This window comes from Neopelma chrysocephalum, unplaced genomic scaffold, assembly GCF_003984885.1.
Source record: "Neopelma chrysocephalum unplaced genomic scaffold, ASM398488v2 Primary Assembly neopelma1_120, whole genome shotgun sequence".
Classification (NCBI taxonomy): Eukaryota; Metazoa; Chordata; class Aves; order Passeriformes; family Pipridae; genus Neopelma; species Neopelma chrysocephalum.
This window is the reverse complement of record NW_020897782.1, coordinates 376,095-394,702: the sequence shown is the minus strand read 5'-3', so window position 1 is coordinate 394,702 and position 18,608 is coordinate 376,095. Positions and strand designations below refer to the sequence as shown.

Here is an 18,608-nt window from a genome sequence, read left to right as displayed (position 1 = left end):
TTGGGGCAGTTTGGGATTTTTTCTCTCTTGGAGCCCCCCAGGAGCCGGTGGGTGTTTCCCAGGAAAGCAGGACAGTGCCGCATCTCCCCTGGGCCCCCGTTCCCATCTCTGTGTGTATAGACATGGCCGTGTGTACATAGATCAGAGTCGGTTGGGTTTGGGTTGAATTCTGTAGAAAACGGGCAAATTGCTTTTTTTATTATTTTTAAACCACAAGTGGGGGGGAAAAAATATCCCAAATTCCTGGTACTTCCAGCTTTGTTGCCCCAGAAGGGCCGATGGAGACCGTGACGATGACTGTACAGACAGAAAGTTGGGAATCCTGTCCAGTGCCCCAAAACCCTCTAGAAATGCCCTAAACGGCCAGGCCTGGGGCCAGCAGCACCTCCAGGGGAAGTTCAAACAGCTTCAATTCCTTTTGTCCTAAAAAATATGGAAGAAAATCGGGATTCTCCTGCCTTGTTTCCAGGCGATTTGTGGGCGGCAGGGGATGGGTGGGGCCATGCCAGCGGCGGCTCCTCAAGTTGGTGACAAACCAACCCCAACCCCTCGCCAGCCTCTCTTGTAAAAAAGCAAAAAGTGGAAAAAAATCGCAAAAAACTGGAAAAGATTAAAAAAAAAGCAGCTGAGGGAGTCCTGGGGGTACGTGGGGTGATGCCCCAGGGAGCTTGGCAGGTCCTCCCGGTGGGAAATCCCAGGCGGCTCCGTGGATGCTCCCGGGTGTTCCCGCAGGGCGAGGCCGTCGCCCTCCTCGGCTCCCGGAGCCGGTCGAGCCAGTGGTGCCGGAGCCGGGGTTGGGTGTCAGTAGGACAGCCTGGATCTGGGCAGGACGGCCCAGAGCCCACAGGGTCGAGGCCCCAGAACAGTGGCTCCGGGGGGCTCCAACCTTGGAGCAGCAGCTGAGAGGGGTCCAGCATGAGCAGCTCCCCTGGCACATCCGGGGCAAGGGACGGGCCAGGGGGTTGGACAAACGTCGGTGGGGAGAGCACCGGATCCTCCTCCAAGAGCCAGATCCTCCTCTGGGACCTGGATCCTCCTCCAAGAGCCAGATGCTCCAAGAGTTGGATCCTCTGATGGCTGGATCCTCCAAGAGTTGGATCCTCTGAGTGCCCGATCCTCCTCCAAGAGCTGGATCCTCTGATGGCTGGATCCTCCAAGAGCTGGATCCTCTAAGCACCAGCTCTCCACTGAGTGTTGGATCCTCCTTCTGGCATTGGATCCTCCGAGAGTTGGATCCTCCGAGAGTTGGATCTTCCAGGTGTCAGACCCTTCTCTTCAAGCTGGATCCTCCTCAGAGAGTTTGATCCTCTGAGAACTGGATCCTTGGAGCGCTGGATCCTCCTTGGAGAGCTGGATCCTCTGAGAACTGGATCCCCTGAGTGCTGGATCCCCGTCCGAGCAGCAGATCCCCCGGGAGCGCCGCCTCCCTCCCTGAGTGCTCTCCCCGACATCCCTTTGCCGAAAAGAGAAGAAGAAAAAAAAAAAAGTTTTATTCCTGTTATTTTTTTAATGAAAGAAAAACAAAAACTAAAGCAAACCTGCACTTTAGGCGGCCGGGGGGGCCAGGGGGTCGGGGCCCTCGTGTCCCTTCCCTGCGGCCGGGGGGCGGCTCTGGGGGCCGGAGGCAGGTCCTGGGTGTTACCACTAGCGCAGACGAGGCCGACGCGACGAACTCCTCCTGCTCCGAGCACTCCTGACGTAGCAGATTTTTGCAAATGGAGTTTTACAGTCTATATTTAAAGAATTGTATGTTTGTAACAAATAAAGTATGCGGAAAAGTGAATGAAAAACCAGCCTGGGCCTGGCTCGCTCCTTGGGGGGGTCAGGGAGGGGTAGCTGGTGCCACTGTTGGGGTGAGGGGTGGGTGGTCACCCCGGAGTGTTGTGGGGACGTTGTGGGATGGTGTGAGGTGGCACAGACAGGGCACGTGGGGTCTCCCACCTTGTCCTGAGGGGTGTCCCCAAGCTGGGGGGGAGTTGGAGAGTGTGAGGGACCGGCATGGGAGGGGAGGGAGGAGGTTTGGCGTGTGCAGGTGTGTGTCAGGTGTGTGCACCATCACAGGGCTGCGTGGGGTGTGTAAGGTAAGGTGCGTGTACCCCCACACGGCTGTGTGGGGTGGGCAGGTGTGAGGCTGGGTGGGTCTGGCGTGGCACAGGCGTGGGGGGTGCGTGTGTCACGGCTCGGGCAGGCACGTGCACAGGCACAGGGTGTGTGCACAGGGGGTGAGGCTTCTTGTGCCGCTCACGAGGCTGCGTGCCGTGTGTGTAAGGCGCGTATGTGCTACCCCGTGTCCCCTCCGTGCCCTCCCGTGGGTGCCGCAGCCCCCGCCCCCCGCGCTGCGGCTCCCTGCGGGCTCGGGCTCATCTGAGGACACGCGGGGACCCGCCTGCGCATGAGCCGCCACCGCCGTCACTGTCACCGTCACCGGGGCCCGGCGCGACCCCCGCTCCCCCTCCCCGCCCCGAGCCCCCCAGAGCCGGGCGGAACAGCTGCTCCGGCCCCATCCCAGGCCCCCCCCGCAGCTGCTCCGGGTGGAGCCGGGGGGCCCTGGGACAGCGACAGAGGCCCCCGGGGCAGCTCTAGGGGTCCCCGGGCCGCGGCAGTTGCTGCCCGGGGCAGCTGCAAGTGGTGTTGCCCCCCTCGGGGGTACCGGGAGCAGCTGAGGGATGGGGGGCTGGGGGCCGCCCTGAGCCCTCCCGGCAGCTGCAGCGAGGGGTGGGGGCTGCGTGGGGCCCCCTGAGCCCTGCCCGGTGCCGGAGGGAGCCTGAACCAGGCGCCCCGGGGGGGACAGTGACAGCGACAGGTGCCTTCCTTCTCCTGCTCCTCCTCCTGCTCCGGTCTTGGAGCAGCCGGGGGCAGGGCGGGGGGGCTGGGGGCCCTCTTGAGCCCCCCCGGCAGCTGCAGCGGGGGGCGCACGGTGCCCCCCACCTCTGCCGGAGCTGGGGGCGAACCGAGGCACCCGGGGGACAGGGCCCGTGCGGGGGGGGGGGCGGGCGCCCGGCCCGGCCGGACCCTGGCTCGGGAATCCCTCGTTCTATTTATAAACCCACCTCGTCACACCGTCAGGTTCCTTTTGACGCCGAAACGGGCTCGGGTGTGAGAAATTTATTTCCCGTGACACGTTTGTTTTTAAAACCCGCAGCTACAGGGCGGTCCGGGGGTTTTGATCACATTTTGATCCCTGCTCACAGCACTGACCGCCCCTTCGGCCTCTCGGGGTCCCCGTTACTTCCCTGCCGCTGCCCTTCTCCCTCACCCTATGGGGCAGCACCGGGCTGGATGTGGAAAACACAGAGGAGGGTGAGAGGCACCGCCGGGCCGCGGTGTCCCTGGGCGGCCTCCCCTCCCGCCGGGGGCTCCCCTGGCCTCGGGCAGGGCCGGGCCCTGTCGGGAGCGGAGCCCCCAGCTTGGAGGGACTGTCTGTAGGTGAGACCGTCCTGGCCCCACCGGTACCGGGGGAACCAATGGCCCCCCCTCCTCCTTCTTCTCTCAGCGACACCCGCGCCCGCCCCCCCGCTCCCCTCACACAAACACAGTCGGGGGCGGGGCCGCGGAATGGGCGGGAAACCCCTGCCTTCCTTCCATTGGCTTCCGCAGCTGTCCGTCACCTTGACCCCGCCTCCCATCGCAGCGCCCGCCGTTTCCATTGGCCGGGAGGTGACATCACCGGCGCGCGCACGCCCCGCCCCGCCCCTCACCCCGCCTGCGTGCCGTGTGCAAAAGGCAACACAGCCGTTAAACGAGCCACGGGGCGGGGCCAGCGGGGGACAGAGCAAAGAAGCCTCGCTTCTATTGGTGGCGGCCACATGTTCAAACTAGTATGGGAGGCGCTGATTGGCCCGGGCGCGGCGCGGCCCGCCGCCCCCGCCCGGGCGGGTCATTGTCTGGCGGCTCCCGAGGCGGGTCGGGCGCAGCGGCGGTTCCGGGACTCGGACGGCGGCGGCGGCACCATGGTGAGGGTGGGGGGCTCCTGGGGCCGCGGGGGGCTCAGGGAGGGCCGGGACAGCACGGCCGTGGTGGCCGCTGTCAGCTCAGGCCGTGCTCCGTGACCTTGGGCCGGGCCCGGCGCTGCCCCGGGGCCCAGCCCGTGGGGAGGGAGGTGGTCGGGTCCCTCAAATCCGGTGTCCCTCTGGCGCTGTCAGAGCGGCCCCGTGTCCGCCGTTACCGCGGTTTGTGGCGGTCACCGGGGGGGGAGTGTCAAGCGAGGGCCCCGAGCGGCCTCTGTCAACGGTCCCGCGCCTCCCTCGGGATCCCGGAGAGATCCCAACGCGCTTCCAGAGGGAAGGGCTGGGCCTGATGGGGAGGCCTGATGGTTTGTTCTCCCCGGTGCCCCGTTCGTGTGACCCCGGCGGGAGCGGGGGTGACGCTGTCACCGGGGGGAGCGGGCGGATGGGGTTCCGGGGGGTCTGGGAGGTTCCGCGCACCTGCAGCGTGGTTGGGGGTTTCTGAGGGTCCATGGGGGCCTTCGGGGTTCCATGTGCTCACAGGGGGCCCGGGGGCTCCTCGGATCCGCGCGGGGGTTTCTGTGGTTCCACAGGGGGATTCGGGGGGTTCTAGGAGTCCTTCTGGGGGTTCCGTGGTTCTGTAAGATGTTCTGTGGATCCCCACTGGGGTTTCGGGGTGTTCCATAGATGCGCGGGGCAATTCTGTGGATCCACAGAGGGTTTGGGAGGTCCTGTGGATCGCCACAAGAGTTTGGGGTCTGGGTGGGAAGGGGCGTTGGATGGGTTCTGTAAACCCCCAGGCGGTTTCTGTGGATCTGCAGGGGGATTTAGGGGGCTCCGTGGCTCTGTGAGAGATCTGTGGATCCCCAGGGGGGTGTGGGGGTGTTCTGTGGATCCGCGGGGTTCTGGAGCGGGCGAGAAGGGCCCTGATCCCGCGGCGTTTACATAGAAACACCGTCGGATTATGCAACTCCCACCGCCAAGAACTTGTGCTCGGGGATATCTGGAGTGTGCGGCACGAGATAAAAAGTTGCTGTTCGAAGCAACAAGAAGAAGAAAAAAAAAAGTGGTTTGCTTGGTCCAACGGGTCAAATCCAGGGAGGGTTTGGCACGGGAATGTGCTCCCAGTAAGGAGCTGGGATAGGAAGGAGGGACAGACGCGACACAAGGATTGTCTCAGCCCCCGGGAGCCCCAGTTCCTGAGGAGGAGGAGGAAGGAATCCTCGGGATTCCCTCCTCAGGAGGGAGGAGTCCGGGAGTCCCGGGGGCAGCTGGAACTTAGTGTGTTCCCTCTGCCAACCCCTCGGAGGGTTGGGGAAAACCGGGACCAACCTCGGGATTTCGGCGGCGACCTTTTCTTCCCGGTTTTTAGTCAACCCCCCTGTAAAGATCCACCAGGCAGGCGGCTCCCAGCTGGAAAACCTGACGGAGAAGTGGGAAAGTTCACAGCTGGCTGATAAAAGCCCTCAGTGGGAACAGCCAGTGCTTTTCCCAGAGCTGTCTTTTATTCCTAGAGCAAGGAAATATCCCTAAATCCCCTTTGCCTCCTCCTTCCCTCCCCTAAATCCCCCATCTCTCCCCCCAAATCCTCCCTCTCTCTCCAAATCCACCCAAATCTGCCCTCTCTCCCCCCAAATCCCCCTCCCTGGGTTTTGCAGCTTTATGGAGTGATGTTTTTTCTGTATAAAAGTAACTCCTGGTGCTTCTCTGTTTTTCTGAGTCATCCCTGAAGGCCCTCCTGTCCCAAGTGTCAGGACGAGGAGGGGTTTGCCAGGGGCCAGCATTCCCACAGCTGGATCCCAGCATTCCTGGAGCCAGATCCCCCCCAGCCTCACCCTGCACCCTTCACTTCTTTAATCACCTCGGGATTAATTAATTCCTCCTCGTGATTATTTTTTTCCCAATGTTTGAGCTGGAAGTGGTGTTAACTCCCACCTGGCTGGGCTGGGATGCAGATCTTGGACATTCCCAGGTTAACCAGCATCTTGTTTTGAGGATTAACGAGCTCCACTCACTCTCCTGGGATCTCTGGGTCCCTCACCATGAGCCAAAACTCCTCCTTTTTAGGGGGGATGGGGGTTGTGGGATCAATATGTGCTGTAAAAACAGGGATTACGAGTATCCAGTGTGTTTTCAGGCTCTGCTCTCCCTCTGCTGTGGGCTCTTGGCTCTCTGTGGGCTTGAAAACCCAATGTGGGGGATTATTTTTCCTGTTTTTTCTTATGTGGAGCAGATTTGGGGGTGCCGACGTGTTCCCCGTGGAAGGTGCAGCTCCCTCTGCCCTCCTGCGTCACCTGCAGCTCCCACCTTCATTAGGAGCAGCTCTCATTAGTGATCAGTGACGTCACAGAGTCTTCCCGTGTCCCTGCAATCCATGGATTTCCTGAGGGCGGATGGGAGAGCCCAGCAAACCTTGTTCCTGAGTGACTCCCAAACTCTTGGCTTTGGCATTTCCACCCCCAAACACGATTTTCATTAAATGTGGGATTTCTGGGGCTCCCACATGATTTCCCACCCTGGAGCAGGAAGGGAATTACCTCTGAATCCCACAGGATTCACATTCCCACCTAGAGGAACAGTGTCCTGCCCCACACCTCGTGTCAGCACGTGGAGAAATGGAATCTTGAATAAAAATAGGCTCACAACTCCTGGAAAAAAAGGGTCAACAATGGGGGTTTTGGGCTGCTTTTCCCCCATTTGGCATTTTCTGGAAAATACAGGACTGGGACACTTGGGGGAAGGAGCAGCTGCTGCTCCCCAAAACCCCCCTTGTCCCCTCGGATCCAGGCAGTTCGAGAAGCCTCGAGTTGCCAGGGAGCTGCTGGATTATCCTGCTGCTGGTCCCTCTGGCTTAGAATTAACGAGATTGTTTGGATTCGGGGATTAATTAGATTAATTAATGCGGCCTTTCTCCCCCAGGCTGGCGGCAAGGCGGGCAAGGACAGCGGCAAGGCCAAGGCCAAGGCCGTGTCACGCTCCCAGAGAGCAGGCCTGCAGGTATGGCACAGGGAATCATTGGGAAGCGGGAATTCTGGGGGGCCCAAACCCTCTGGTTTGGGGTGAAAACTGAATATTTTGGGATTTGGGGGATTATGGAGCGACGAGGAGCCCTGGGCTTGCAGAGGGGAGGGGGGGGTTTGCTCTTGGGTGAGACAGAGAGGGTGGGAGGATTAATTGGGAGAATTAATGATTGTAATTATTAAATATTAACTATAATTATTAATTATAAATAAGGTACAATTACATTATTTAATGTTCTGTAAGGTTACATCTTATTATATTATTGCAATATGATATATTAGTATATCATAACAATACAGTGTGTTATAACATTAATATACATATTATGTGGGTTAGTAATAAATAAATAAATTTGTTAATGACAGTTAAATCCTGTTTGGGGAGGATCGTGTTGGGTTGCTCCTGGAAGCCACAGTCAGGCAGGATGGGGAGTTTCCTGGGCCCAAATAGAATGTGTTGCATTATATAATTAAATATATAGAAATACAATAATCAATATAAATACATTATATATATATTAGACAATAATGAATAATTAATTCAAATAATGACAAATCCTCTGTTTGGGGAGGATCATGTCGGGTCACTCCTGGAAGCCGCAGCCAGGCAGGGTGGGGGGTCTCTTGGGCCCAAATCACAGGGGGCTGTGGGTGTTAACGAGGTTGTTAATTGCCGTCCCCCAGTTCCCTGTCGGCCGCATCCACAGGCACCTGAAGACTCGGACCACCAGCCACGGGCGCGTGGGGGCCACGGCGGCCGTGTACAGCGCGGCCATCCTGGAGTACCTGACTGCTGAGGTAGGACCCCCCCTCCCCGGGGCCAGCACCCCTCCCCCCCGGCATTCCCACCTCTTCCCGCTGTCCCGCAGGTGCTGGAGCTGGCCGGGAACGCTTCCAAGGACCTCAAGGTGAAGCGGATCACGCCCCGGCACCTGCAGCTGGCGATCCGCGGTGATGAGGAGTTGGACTCCCTGATCAAAGCCACCATCGCCGGTGGAGGTGGGGCTCCTTCCCTCCTTTCCATCCTTCAATGAGAATTATGTGGGAAAACAAACAGGAGTTTGGCAGTGGGGGTAATTCCACTGGCTCCATGCTTCCCTGGATCCACACTGGGTAGGGGGGTATCCGCTCAACATTCACGCTGTTATCCCAAAACTCTGCTGGGAATTGAGGAGTTCTTGCAGTTTCTTGGGAATTTTGCAATTCTTGACAGGAATTCTCCCCTTCTCTCCACAGGTGTCATCCCCCACATCCACAAGTCCCTGATTGGAAAGAAGGGGCAGCAGAAGACGGCGTAAGGGAGCGTGGTGCCGGATCCCCCGTCATCGTACCGACCTGGGCACAGCAACACCTTGGGGATGCCAGGAAACTTTTTTTAAGGAATAGTTGAAAGGAAGAACATAGAGGATTGACTGTAGAGGAAACATTGGGATGGGTTTAGATTCCGAGTGGGACACACCGTGGGCCCGTGGGGCAGCAGCCGGGGGGGGGTTGAGGGGCTGGGCTGCCCCGCGTTTTATACAAAAATGGAACCCATAAACCATTTTTTACAAAAATCGAGCTCTCTGATGTGGAGGAGGGAGGGGGGCCGGGAGGCGGGGGGGTCGGGACGATCCCGGCACCGGCCCACGCCGCGTGCTGATTAGCCCCGCCCCATATGCAAATACACAACATAGTGAAGCCACGCCCCTCATAAATATTCGGTAGGAAGGCGTGGTGTGTCCCAAGGCTCCGCCCCAGAGCGCACATGGCCGGGGTGCCTGTGCGTCCGTCTGTCCTGGGCGTGGGGGACCGTGTTTCTGTCCGTCCCAGCTATGGGGGTCTCCGTCCTGCGCACAGGAGTCTTTGTGTGTCTGTCTGCCCTGGGGCTGGGGGTGTCATGGGCCTGTCTGTCCTGAACGTCTGTCTGTCCTGGGCCCAGGGATGCATGTCTGTCTGTCCTGGGCACAGGGCTGCTGGGTGTCTGTCTGTCCAGGGTGTCTTATCAGCCCTGGCTGTGTCGGTGTCTGGTGTCCACCTGTCCTGGGCATTGGGACACTGGGTGTCTGTCTGTCCCAGCGGGTTGGTGCCGGGCTCTGTCCTGGGTATCCATCTGTCCTGGGCACGTGGGTGGCAGCCCAGCCCCCCTGGCTCCCGGGGAACCCTATGTGCAGCCGCCGCATGCGGGGGAGCCCCGGGCGGGGCTCGGAGGAGGCGGCGGCGGGAGCCGGGCCCGGGGCGGCTCCAGCACTGGCAACAGCGGGTGGGGGTTGCATCAGGCGTCGAGTAGCCCCAACGGCCCAGGGCGCCATCCGGGGCCGTGCCCGTGCTCAGCGGCGCCCTGCCCCGCCGGGCCGCAGTGCGGGGGCATCCCCATGGGCCGGTGCCGGGCGGGGGCACGGGGGGTCGGGACAAGGCCGGGCCAGTGCCCCGGGGGCCGAGGCCGCACAATGGCGGCGCCGCTCGGCGCAAGATGGCGGCGGGGGGGGCGGGGCCTCCCTAACCACACCGCGAGTACGCGTCCCGCGCCGCCGCATGGCGCATGCGCATACCGTCGCGCGCCTCTCGCCGCCGGGCCGCGCGGGCCGCACCATGCGGCCCTCAAAGGGGGGACCGCGGGGGACGCCGGTGCACGCCCACTGCGCCGCGCCGCGCGAGGCAGCGGAGACGGCTTGCACGCCCGTTTAACGCCGGTAAGCGCCTGGCTGGCAGCGGAGAGCGCGGTGCTATCCCGGCGGCGGAGCCCGCGTTCGGCGTTACATAACGTTCTCCCCCTGCCCACCCGCAGTGGTCCCGCCACCCCGCCCCCGCGGCGCTTACAGCTCTCATCATTGGCTGGGCCAGGCGGCGGGGCGGGGCGAGGAGGCTACAAGTAGGGGCGATGCGGCGGGCGCCGCGCTCAGTCCGCCGCGGCCGCGCCCGGGTCTCGTTTTTCCCGCGCTCCTCCCGCCGCCAGTCGCCGCCCTCCGCCGCCGCAATGAACGGACAGCTGAACGGTTTCCACGAGGTGTTCATCGAGGAGGGCACCTTCCTCTTCACTTCCGAGTCCGTGGGCGAGGGGCACCCAGGTGCGGCCCGGGCGGGGCGGGGCCGGGCGGCGAGCGCGCAGGCGCGACCGGGCGTGGGGGGTGGGGGGTGGGGAGGGAGGAGGAGGATGAGGACGAAGATGAAGAAGGAAGGATGGGGATGAAGAGGGCGAGGATGAGGATGGAGGGGCCGAGGGTGGGCCGGGGGTGTGTGTGTATGTGGGGGGGGCGGTGACGCGCGCGGGCGCGCGCGCAGTGTGAGGCGGGCGCGCGCTCGCCGCATTGCGGGCCCGGCGCGCACGTGCTGCCCGCGTGGGGCGGGACACGGAGGGGGACGGGGCGGACACGGGGGTGACGGCGGGGCGGGGATGGGGCCGGTGCCGCCGTGACTCAGCCGTGACTAAGCAGCTCCCGGTGTCCCCGCACCCCACGCCCCCCTCCCCCCTCGCGTGGGTGCCAGGGCCGGGACAGGCCCGGTGACTCCCCGCACACACCCCCCCGGGGCTCGGTGCCGCCCTCAGCGCACCGCACGCTCCCCGGGGGGTCCCCGATGACGTCCAGGCGGTGATGGAGCGTCGCGGGTCTCCCTAGAGGTGCCCCCCAGCCGAAGCCGGAGGGGGTCACACACTGCTCCCGTGGGGGCTCGGAGCTTTCTCACTCGGTGCCAGCCCGTGCCGGGCTCCCCCCGCCTTTGTCCTCGCCGGTTTGGGGCACATGACTGTTAATCTGCGTAGGCAGCTGCCAGTGCCCAGCAGCCACTGCCTGGGCACCCCCGGCACGCCCCAGCTCCAGGCACTCAGGCACCCACTGTCCCGGCACCCCCAGCACCCCCCAGCTCCGGGCACTCCAGCACCTCCTGAGCCCCCCACCAGCTCCAGACGCTCCAGCACCCACTGCTCGAGCACAGCACTCCATAGCTCTGGTCCCTCTGGCTCCAGCACCCGCAACGTGTGGCTGTTCTGGGGATGCTTCTGGGGCTCCCCCCACACTGCCACGAGGGAGGAAGCTGCCAAGTCTGTTTCCTCACTCTTCAACCCCAAAAACCATCTGGGGGGCCCCCCTCTGCTCACCTCAACCGTGCGCTGCCTCATCCTCCCCCCAGTCCTGCCTGGAAGGTCGCTGCCAAGGACATCCGCAGTCCCGGGCACACAAATGGCCCTTGGGACACCCCGGGAGCGGGTGGGAGGTGTCCCCCATCCCAAATAAAGCCCCCTGGGAGCAGGAGGGAGCTGGGTGTCTGGTGGGATATGGCTGGAGCAGCTCTGGCATTGGGCACATCCGGAGCTACTGGAAACTGGATTTGGGAAGTCGGGATACGGGTTTGATCCCTTTGGCCCTGCTGGGACTGAAGCTTAACTGGGACATGCCTGGAATTCCAGGCTGGGAACAAGGCAAGGACTCTCTGTGCCCCGGGGGGCATACAGATTAGGGATTACAGGGCTTGGATCTTGGATCCTGGCTGGGCTGTGCCGGAGGCTCCGGAAGGAAGGGCTGGGCTGGGCCGGGCCGGGCTGTCCCGCGCCACTGTGACGCCTCCTGCTCTCCGTGTCCCCAGATAAAATCTGTGACCAGATCAGTGACGCCGTCCTGGACGCCCACCTCAAGCAGGACCCCGATGCCAAGGTGGCCTGTGGTGAGTGGGGGCACCGGGGGACAGTGGGTGGGTGATGCCAGTGGTGACGCCGCTCTGACGTCACCTTGTCCCTGCAGAGACGGTGGCCAAGACCGGGATGATCCTGCTGGCAGGGGAGATCACCTCCCGGGCCAATGTGGACTACCAGAAGGTGGTCCGGGACACCATCCGGCACATCGGCTACGACGACTCCTCCAAAGGTGCGTCCGGGGTGTCCCCGGCTGGGTGGCAGCACAGGGGTGGCACCGGGCTCACCAACAGCCTCCCCCCCAGGCTTTGACTACAAGACGTGCAATGTGCTGGTGGCCCTGGAGCAGCAGTCCCCGGACATCGCCCAGGGCGTGCACCTGGACCGCAGCGAGGAGGACATCGGCGCCGGGGACCAGGTGAGATGAACGCGGGGCTGCCGCGGGGTCAGTGGGGTGGGCTGGGACCCTGCAGTGTGACTGGGGCTGGGGTGACCCTGCAGCGTGAGCAGGCTCGGGTGTGACCCCCCCATCCCTGTCGGCAGGGGCTGATGTTCGGGTACGCCACGGATGAGACGGAGGAGTGCATGCCCCTGACCATCGTGCTGGCACACAAGCTCAACGCCAAGCTGGCCGAGCTGCGCCGCAGCGGAGCCCTGCCCTGGCTGCGCCCCGACTCCAAGACACAGGTGAGGTGCTGGTGGGTCTCCAAACCCCTGGGGAGCCCCCTGCTCCCCCCGGCCGGCCCCTGACCCGTGTCCCCTGGCAGGTGACGGTGCAGTACATGCAGGACCGCGGGGCCGTGATCCCCATCCGGGTGCACACCATCGTGATCTCGGTGCAGCACGACGAGGACGTGTGTCTGGACGAGATGCGCGACGCGCTCAAGGAGAAGGTCATCAAGGCCGTGGTGCCCCCCAAGTACCTGGACGACGACACCATCTACCACCTGCAGCCCAGCGGGCGCTTCGTCATCGGCGGGCCCCAGGTGCGGCCGAGGGCACCGTGGCGGCGGCACCGTGTGACCACAGTGACACGGTGGTGGTGACAGCATGGTGGTGGCGTGTTTGTGGTGGTGGCAGTGGTGGCACAGTGGTGGTCACAGCGTAGCAGTCACGGTGTGGTGGTGGCAGTGACAGTGCGGCGATGGTGTGGTGGTGGTGCCGCTGGTGCCGCGCTGCTGGTGACACTGGTGGCAGTGCCGGCACGCAGCTGTGACACTGCTGTCCCCCACAGGGCGACGCGGGGCTGACGGGCCGTAAGATCATCGTGGACACGTACGGGGGCTGGGGGGCCCACGGCGGCGGCGCCTTCTCGGGCAAGGACTACACCAAGGTGGATCGCTCGGCCGCCTACGCCGCGCGCTGGGTGGCCAAGTCCCTGGTGAAGGCCGGGCTGTGCCGCAGGGTGCTGGTCCAGGTGGGTGCTGGGCAGGGGGGGCCATCCGGGGGAGGCCGGTCCAGGCGGGGGCTTGGCCTCACCCACAGCCCCCCTGCAGGTCTCCTACGCCATCGGGGTCTCGCACCCCTTGTCCATCTCCATCTTCCACTACGGCACCTCCCAGAAGAGCGAGCGGGAGCTGCTGGAGATCGTCAAGAAGAACTTCGACCTGCGGCCCGGGGTCATCGTCAGGTAACGGGCGCGGGGGGGCCGCGCCGGGGGGGAGCCGGGGTGGGCGGGGGTCCCTCCCGGAGCAGCCTGGGGACCGCCTGGCGCCCTGGACCCGGCGCGGAGCTGCTCGGCCGCAGGAGGAGGCGTGTTCCGGGTAAGTATCCGCCGGAGCTGAGCGCTTGGAGCTTCCCCGGGGCCGGGAGCGTTTGGGGGGCTCGGGGGGAGCCCCCGGGAAGCTCCAACCGTCCCACGGGGGTGGGGGGGACACGGAGGCGCCGCTGCAGACCCCCCGGCCAGGCAGGGAAGGGGCGAAGGCAGGACCCCGGGGCCACCTCACTGAGTCGGGAATTGTGTATTCCAGGGATCTGGATCTGAAGAAGCCCCTCTATCAGAGGACCGCAGCCTATGGCCACTTTGGTAGGGACAGTTTCCCTTGGGAAGTGCCCAAAAAACTAAAATACTGAGGAAAAAAGAGCCTTGTTAGGGCTTTTCCCCCCACTCCCGCGGGCGTAGGTTACAGAGAAGCCCGTGGGCTCTGGGGGAAGAGCTCCCGGCCCCCCCCCAGCCCCTCCTTTTCTCTCTCTCTCGCCATCGTTTCGGTTGCGTGGGGACCATGTGCCTCTCCCAGGGCCCCCCCGTGTCCCTCCAAATCCCTCCGGATGGTTTTTAACAAATCCCATCTGACTCCAACCTTGGATATGGGAAAAAAGGCCCCAAGTGCCCCCCCCAGCCTCCCCCTACTGCAGGGGGGGGCACCCCATTTTGGGTCCCACCAGTCCTGCTGCAGGGAGGGACACCCATTTTGTGTCCCCCCACCCCCTCCTTGGCCCCAAATTCCACTACATCAGGGGGACACCCCATTTTGGATCTCCATCCCCTGCTGTGGGGGACACACACCACATTTTAGCTCCCACTGTCCCCCCAGTCCTGCTGCAGGGGGGGGGTACAAAAACTCCTCCATTTTGGCTCCCCCAGTCGTCCCCCCCACAGCCCCCAGTCCCATTGTGGGGGGGACACCCCATTCCACCTCCCCGTCCCCCTGGGACCTCGCTGGTGCTGGTTTTGGTTCTTAACCCTCATTTTTAACCTCTTTTTGCTCCAAAAATGCACATTTTGGGGGGGACACGCTAAAACCCGCCCCCAGACCCCCCCAGCTCCCCCCCACCGAGGGTTCGGTACCGGAGGAAAATATTTTACATTTCTCTTTTCTTGGGTTTTAATCCAAAAGCTGAAGCGACTCCCCAACTGCACAACCTCCCCCACCCCCCCCGTCCCACCGATGGGGGGGCACCCCCCAGCTTTGTCTGAATTTTGGGGGGAAAGGGGAGGATTTGGCCCTCGATACTTGAAGGTTTGGTGTATTTATTGTGTGCCGAGGTGGGGGCGTGAGTACAGAGAAGCCCCCACACTCAGCCGGCAGCTCCTGACCCCTTGAAAGCCCCCCCGCCCCTCCCCCTGCCTTCCCCCCACCCCCCCCACCAGTTTGGGGGGAAACAGGGGGGAATTGGGTTTGTTGGAGCGCTGGGGGTGCCCCCGGGCACGGCGCCCGTGGCCGGTGTGGTACAGAGAAGCCGGCTTGTTTACTGCCTGCCCGGCACGGCCCCCCAAAGTGCCTTGGGGAGGGGGCAGGGGGGCTTTCTCTCCCCCCCCCCGAGTAGTTTTTTTTCGTGGTTTTACTATTTTCGGGAGGTTTCGTCCGAATGTTTCGATCCACCGAGTCCAAAAAACAAACTTCAAAAACAAAAAGTCTCAATAAAAGTGAAGTGATGGGTTGGATGGAGCTGCCTCCCGTTCGGGGGGGTGGGGGGAGAGCTGGGGTACGGGGGGAAACGGGCATGGGGCGAAATGGGGGTGAGGGGGAAATTGGGGTACAGGGGAAACTGGGGTATGGGAGAAACAGGCACAAAAATGGGGGGGAGAAATTGAGGTGTGGGGGGAACGGGCAGGGGGGAAACTGAGGCAGGGCGAGACTGGGGTACAGGGGGGAAGTAGGGATGGGGGACCGAGGGATTAGGGGAAACTGAGGCATGGGGGGAGTGGACATGGGGTGGAAAATGGGTATGGGGGGAACTGAGGCACAGGGGTGGAATTGAAGTACAGAGGGAAAACGAGTATTGGGGGAACTGGGCAGGGAGGGAAATGGGTGCAGGGGAAAGTGGGGTGTGAGGGAAACTGAGGCACGTGGGAAAGTGGAGTACAGGGGAAACCGAGGGGGTTTCCTGGGGGGACCTGGAATGGAGGAAATGGGTACGGGGGGAACTGAGGGAGGGGGGAAGGGGAATGGAGGGAAATGGTGCGTGGAGGGGGAACCTAGAGGGGAGGGGGGAAACAGGGATACCAGGGGAAGGGGGGGGGGGGGGGGAAACTGAGGCACGGGAGGATTTTTGGCTTAAAAAAAACAGGGTTTATTGCGGGTGCTCAGAGCTCGGGCCCCCCCCCGGGCTCCTCCCTCGCCCTCGGTCCGAGCCCCCTCCTCCTCCTCTCCGCGCCAGCTGGCGAAGGCCACCTCCTGTGCCAGGCGCTCGGGGTCCGGGCGGCCCAGCGCCAGGTTCCGCAGGGCGATCAGGGTCATCAGGGCGCTGCGGGGACGGGGGGGACAGGAGGGGACAGGGGTCAGCGCGGGGGGCACGGCGGGGGGGGCCAAGGGGGCGTTCTGGGGGCTCACCTGCGGCGGAAGAGGAAGAACTTCCTGCGGAGGAAGCGCCGCAGGCGCTGGGCCGGGCTGGATTCCCGCTCCCGCCGCTGCTCCCGCTGCTCCCGCCGCAGGAACAGCGAGACCAGCGGGTCCAGCGGGACCCCCGCGGGGGGTGGCTCCCCCAGGATGGGCCGCAGCTCGGGGGGCAGCGGGGACCGCTCTGCGGGGGGGGGGGGGGGGTTTTTGGGGTTCCTGTGATCCCCCAGCCCACTGACAGGGATTTGGGGCATCCCCATGATCCCCCTGGCCGGTGACAGGGAATGGGGGGCTTGCCATGATGTCCCATCCCTAGTGACACGGACTGGGGGTCCCCATGATCCCCCACCCCCCTGACAGGGATTCTGGGGGTCTCTGTTATCCCCCCCAGCCTGCTGGTGGGAACTAGGGGTGTCGCCATGATCTCCACACCCCAGTGACAGGGAATTTGGGGGTCCCCATGGTCCCCCCCACCCGAGTGATGGACTGGGGGTTCCCGTAATCCCCCCAGCCTTGTGATGGAAACTGGGGGTGTTGCCATGATTCTCCCCACCCCAGGGACAGGGATTGGGGGTCTCTGATCCCCCCACCTCAGTTCTCACCAGAGGATGAGATGACAGGGATTTTGGGGGCCCTGTGGTCCCCCCCACCCCAGTCAGAGGGAATGGAGGCCCTCCATGATCTCCCTCAGCTCAACAGGGGCTGAGGTGATGGAGCTTTTGGGGTCCCCACAGTCCCCCCCACATCTGGGTGCCCACCATGGGGGTGAGGTGACAGGGATTTTAGGGTCCCCATGCCCCTGGTGCTGCCCAGCATGAGAGGTGATGGGGTTTTTGGGTCCCTGTGAACCCAGGAATTGAACTGACAGGGATTTGGGGGGGTGGGGGGGTTGTGTGTCTCCACACTGCTCAGCAGTGCCAGGGATTGGGGGGTCCCTGTGATCTGCCCACCCTGAGTGCCCCCCAGGGGGTGAGATGCCCAGGGGTTGTGGGTCCCAGGGGTGAAATACCCAGGATTTGGGGTCTCAGGGGTGAGATGCCCAGGGTTTGGGGGTCCCAGGGGTGAAGTGTGCAGGGTTTGGGGTCTCAGGGGTGAGATGCCCAGAATTTGGGGTCCCAGGGGTGCGATGCCCAGGCTCTGGGGTCCCAGGGGTGCGATGCCCAGGCTCTGGGGTCCCCGGGGTGCGATGCTCGGGGGTCCCTCACCGGTGCCGTTGCGCACTCGGTCCCGCAGCTCCCGCAGCCGCGTCAGGTTCCGCTCCAGCTCCAGGGCCGTGGTGTTCACGTACAGGTACATGTAACACGAGGGCTCCGGGGACACCGTGTGCACCTTGTGGTACTGCCCTGCTGGCAGCTGGGGGGCGGGGGGGGGGTCAGCACCCCCGGGCACCCTCCAAGCCCCCCGGGGTCCCCCCAAGCCTCACCTGCATCCCCTGGCCCTCCTGGAGCGAGTGGTTCTGCTGCTGCTCCACCAGCTCCACCAGCACCTGCCCCCGCAGCACCCGCAGGCTCGTGTTCCCCAGGTCCTCGCTCACAAAGTTCTCCAGGTGCAGGCCTGGAACACACACAGGCCTGTAACTGGCTGTACTCCACCCCCCCCAGCTCTTCCCTGTACCCTGACCCCCCACCTCGAATCCCCAGGACCCCCCATGCCCTGCACCCCAACTCCTGGGACCCCACCATGCCCTGTGTGCCCCCCTCCAAACCCTGTGCCCGGTTCCCACCCTCTCTGAGTCCCTGGGATCCCCCTGCTCCCTGACAGGACACCCCTAAACCCCCCACTATCCCCAGACCACCCTGCGCCCTGTACCCCCCAGCCCCCCCAGCCCCCTGTGCCCCGTGCCCTGTCCCCTGACCCCCCAGCCCCCCCCCGGGCCCCACCGGGGAAGTCGGCGATGAACACGGTGTCCGTGTGTCCGTCCAGCTGCGCCTCCAGCTCCTGCAGCCGCTGCCGCCACGGCGACAGATCCACCAGCAGCGGGAGCAGCCACGGCGTGGGGGTCCAGGGGGACCAGGGGGCGCGTACCAGGTCCACACGGGGGTCCACGAGTCTGTGGGGACAGGCTGTCAGCACCCCACAGCCCCCCCAAATCCTGCGTGTGCCCCCAAACCACTGCACCGGCTCCAGCAGCAGTGGGGACACCCCAGTGTGGGGGACACAGCACCCACTCCTGTGGGTCTGCCGGCCTGCAGGGACGAGACACCCACACCCCCCAGGGCCCCCCAGATCCTCCGTCCCCACAAACACCTCCTGGAAGCACCAGCTCCAGCAGCAGCACCCACAGTTTGGGGGACCACGGGACCACATCGGGTCCACTCGTGGGTCCACCAGCCTGCAGGGACAGGCCACCAGCACCCCCACATCTCCCCGTGTCCCCCCAAATCGTGTGTGTCCCCCCCCAAACCTCTGCTGGAAGCACAAGCTCCAGCTGCACCCACAGTGTGGGGGCCCAGGGGGACCACCCCAGGCCCACCCGTGGATCCACCAGCCTGTGGGGATGGACCACCAGCACCTCACATCCCCCTCTGTCCCCCCAAATCGTGTGTGTGCCCCAAAACCACTGCTGGAAACACCAGCTCCAGAACCAGCAGCAGCACCCACAGTGAGGGAGCCCACAGGGTCCACCCGTGGGTCCCCCGTCCTGCGTGCCCCCCGTGCCCCTCTGTCCCCCCCAAACCCCCTCCATCCCCCCCCAAACTCCCCATCCCCACCTTGTACCTCCCAACCCCCATCCCCTCCCCATGCCCCCCGTCCCCCC

The 18,608-nt window shown here is 63.8% G+C and overlaps 3 protein-coding genes across 3 annotated transcripts in view; 2 read left to right on the top strand and 1 right to left on the bottom strand.

Moving 5' to 3' along the window:
- The first annotated feature begins 3,737 nt into the window (after positions 1 to 3,737).
- Positions 3,738 to 8,520, top strand: LOC113974475 (histone H2A.V). The gene is made up of 5 exons (XM_027697618.1): positions 3,738 to 3,953; positions 6,864 to 6,941; positions 7,649 to 7,762; positions 7,834 to 7,963; positions 8,201 to 8,520. The coding sequence occupies exons 1-5, from the start codon at positions 3,807 to 3,809 to the stop codon at positions 8,260 to 8,262; spliced, it is 531 nt and encodes a 176-aa protein (XP_027553419.1). The 5' UTR covers positions 3,738 to 3,806; the 3' UTR covers positions 8,263 to 8,520.
- Positions 8,521 to 9,735: 1,215 nt separating this feature from the next.
- MAT2A (methionine adenosyltransferase 2A) lies at positions 9,736 to 14,955 on the top strand. Its single transcript, XM_027697617.1, has 9 exons — positions 9,736 to 10,011; positions 11,525 to 11,602; positions 11,680 to 11,802; positions 11,876 to 11,988; positions 12,114 to 12,257; positions 12,338 to 12,556; positions 12,805 to 12,987; positions 13,067 to 13,200; positions 13,541 to 14,955. The coding sequence occupies exons 1-9, from the start codon at positions 9,825 to 9,827 to the stop codon at positions 13,641 to 13,643; spliced, it is 1,284 nt and encodes a 427-aa protein (XP_027553418.1). The 5' UTR covers positions 9,736 to 9,824; the 3' UTR covers positions 13,644 to 14,955.
- Positions 14,956 to 15,566: 611 nt separating this feature from the next.
- The window catches only part of GGCX (gamma-glutamyl carboxylase), an 8,994-nt gene continuing 5,952 nt past the window's right edge, over positions 15,567 to 18,608 (bottom strand). The window contains 5 exon segments of the mRNA XM_027697597.1: positions 15,567 to 15,758; positions 15,845 to 16,034; positions 17,056 to 17,203; positions 17,274 to 17,404; positions 17,731 to 17,900. Of these exon segments, the coding sequence (XP_027553398.1) occupies positions 15,569 to 15,758; positions 15,845 to 16,034; positions 17,056 to 17,203; positions 17,274 to 17,404; positions 17,731 to 17,900 (829 nt within the window). The 3' untranslated portion in view covers positions 15,567 to 15,568.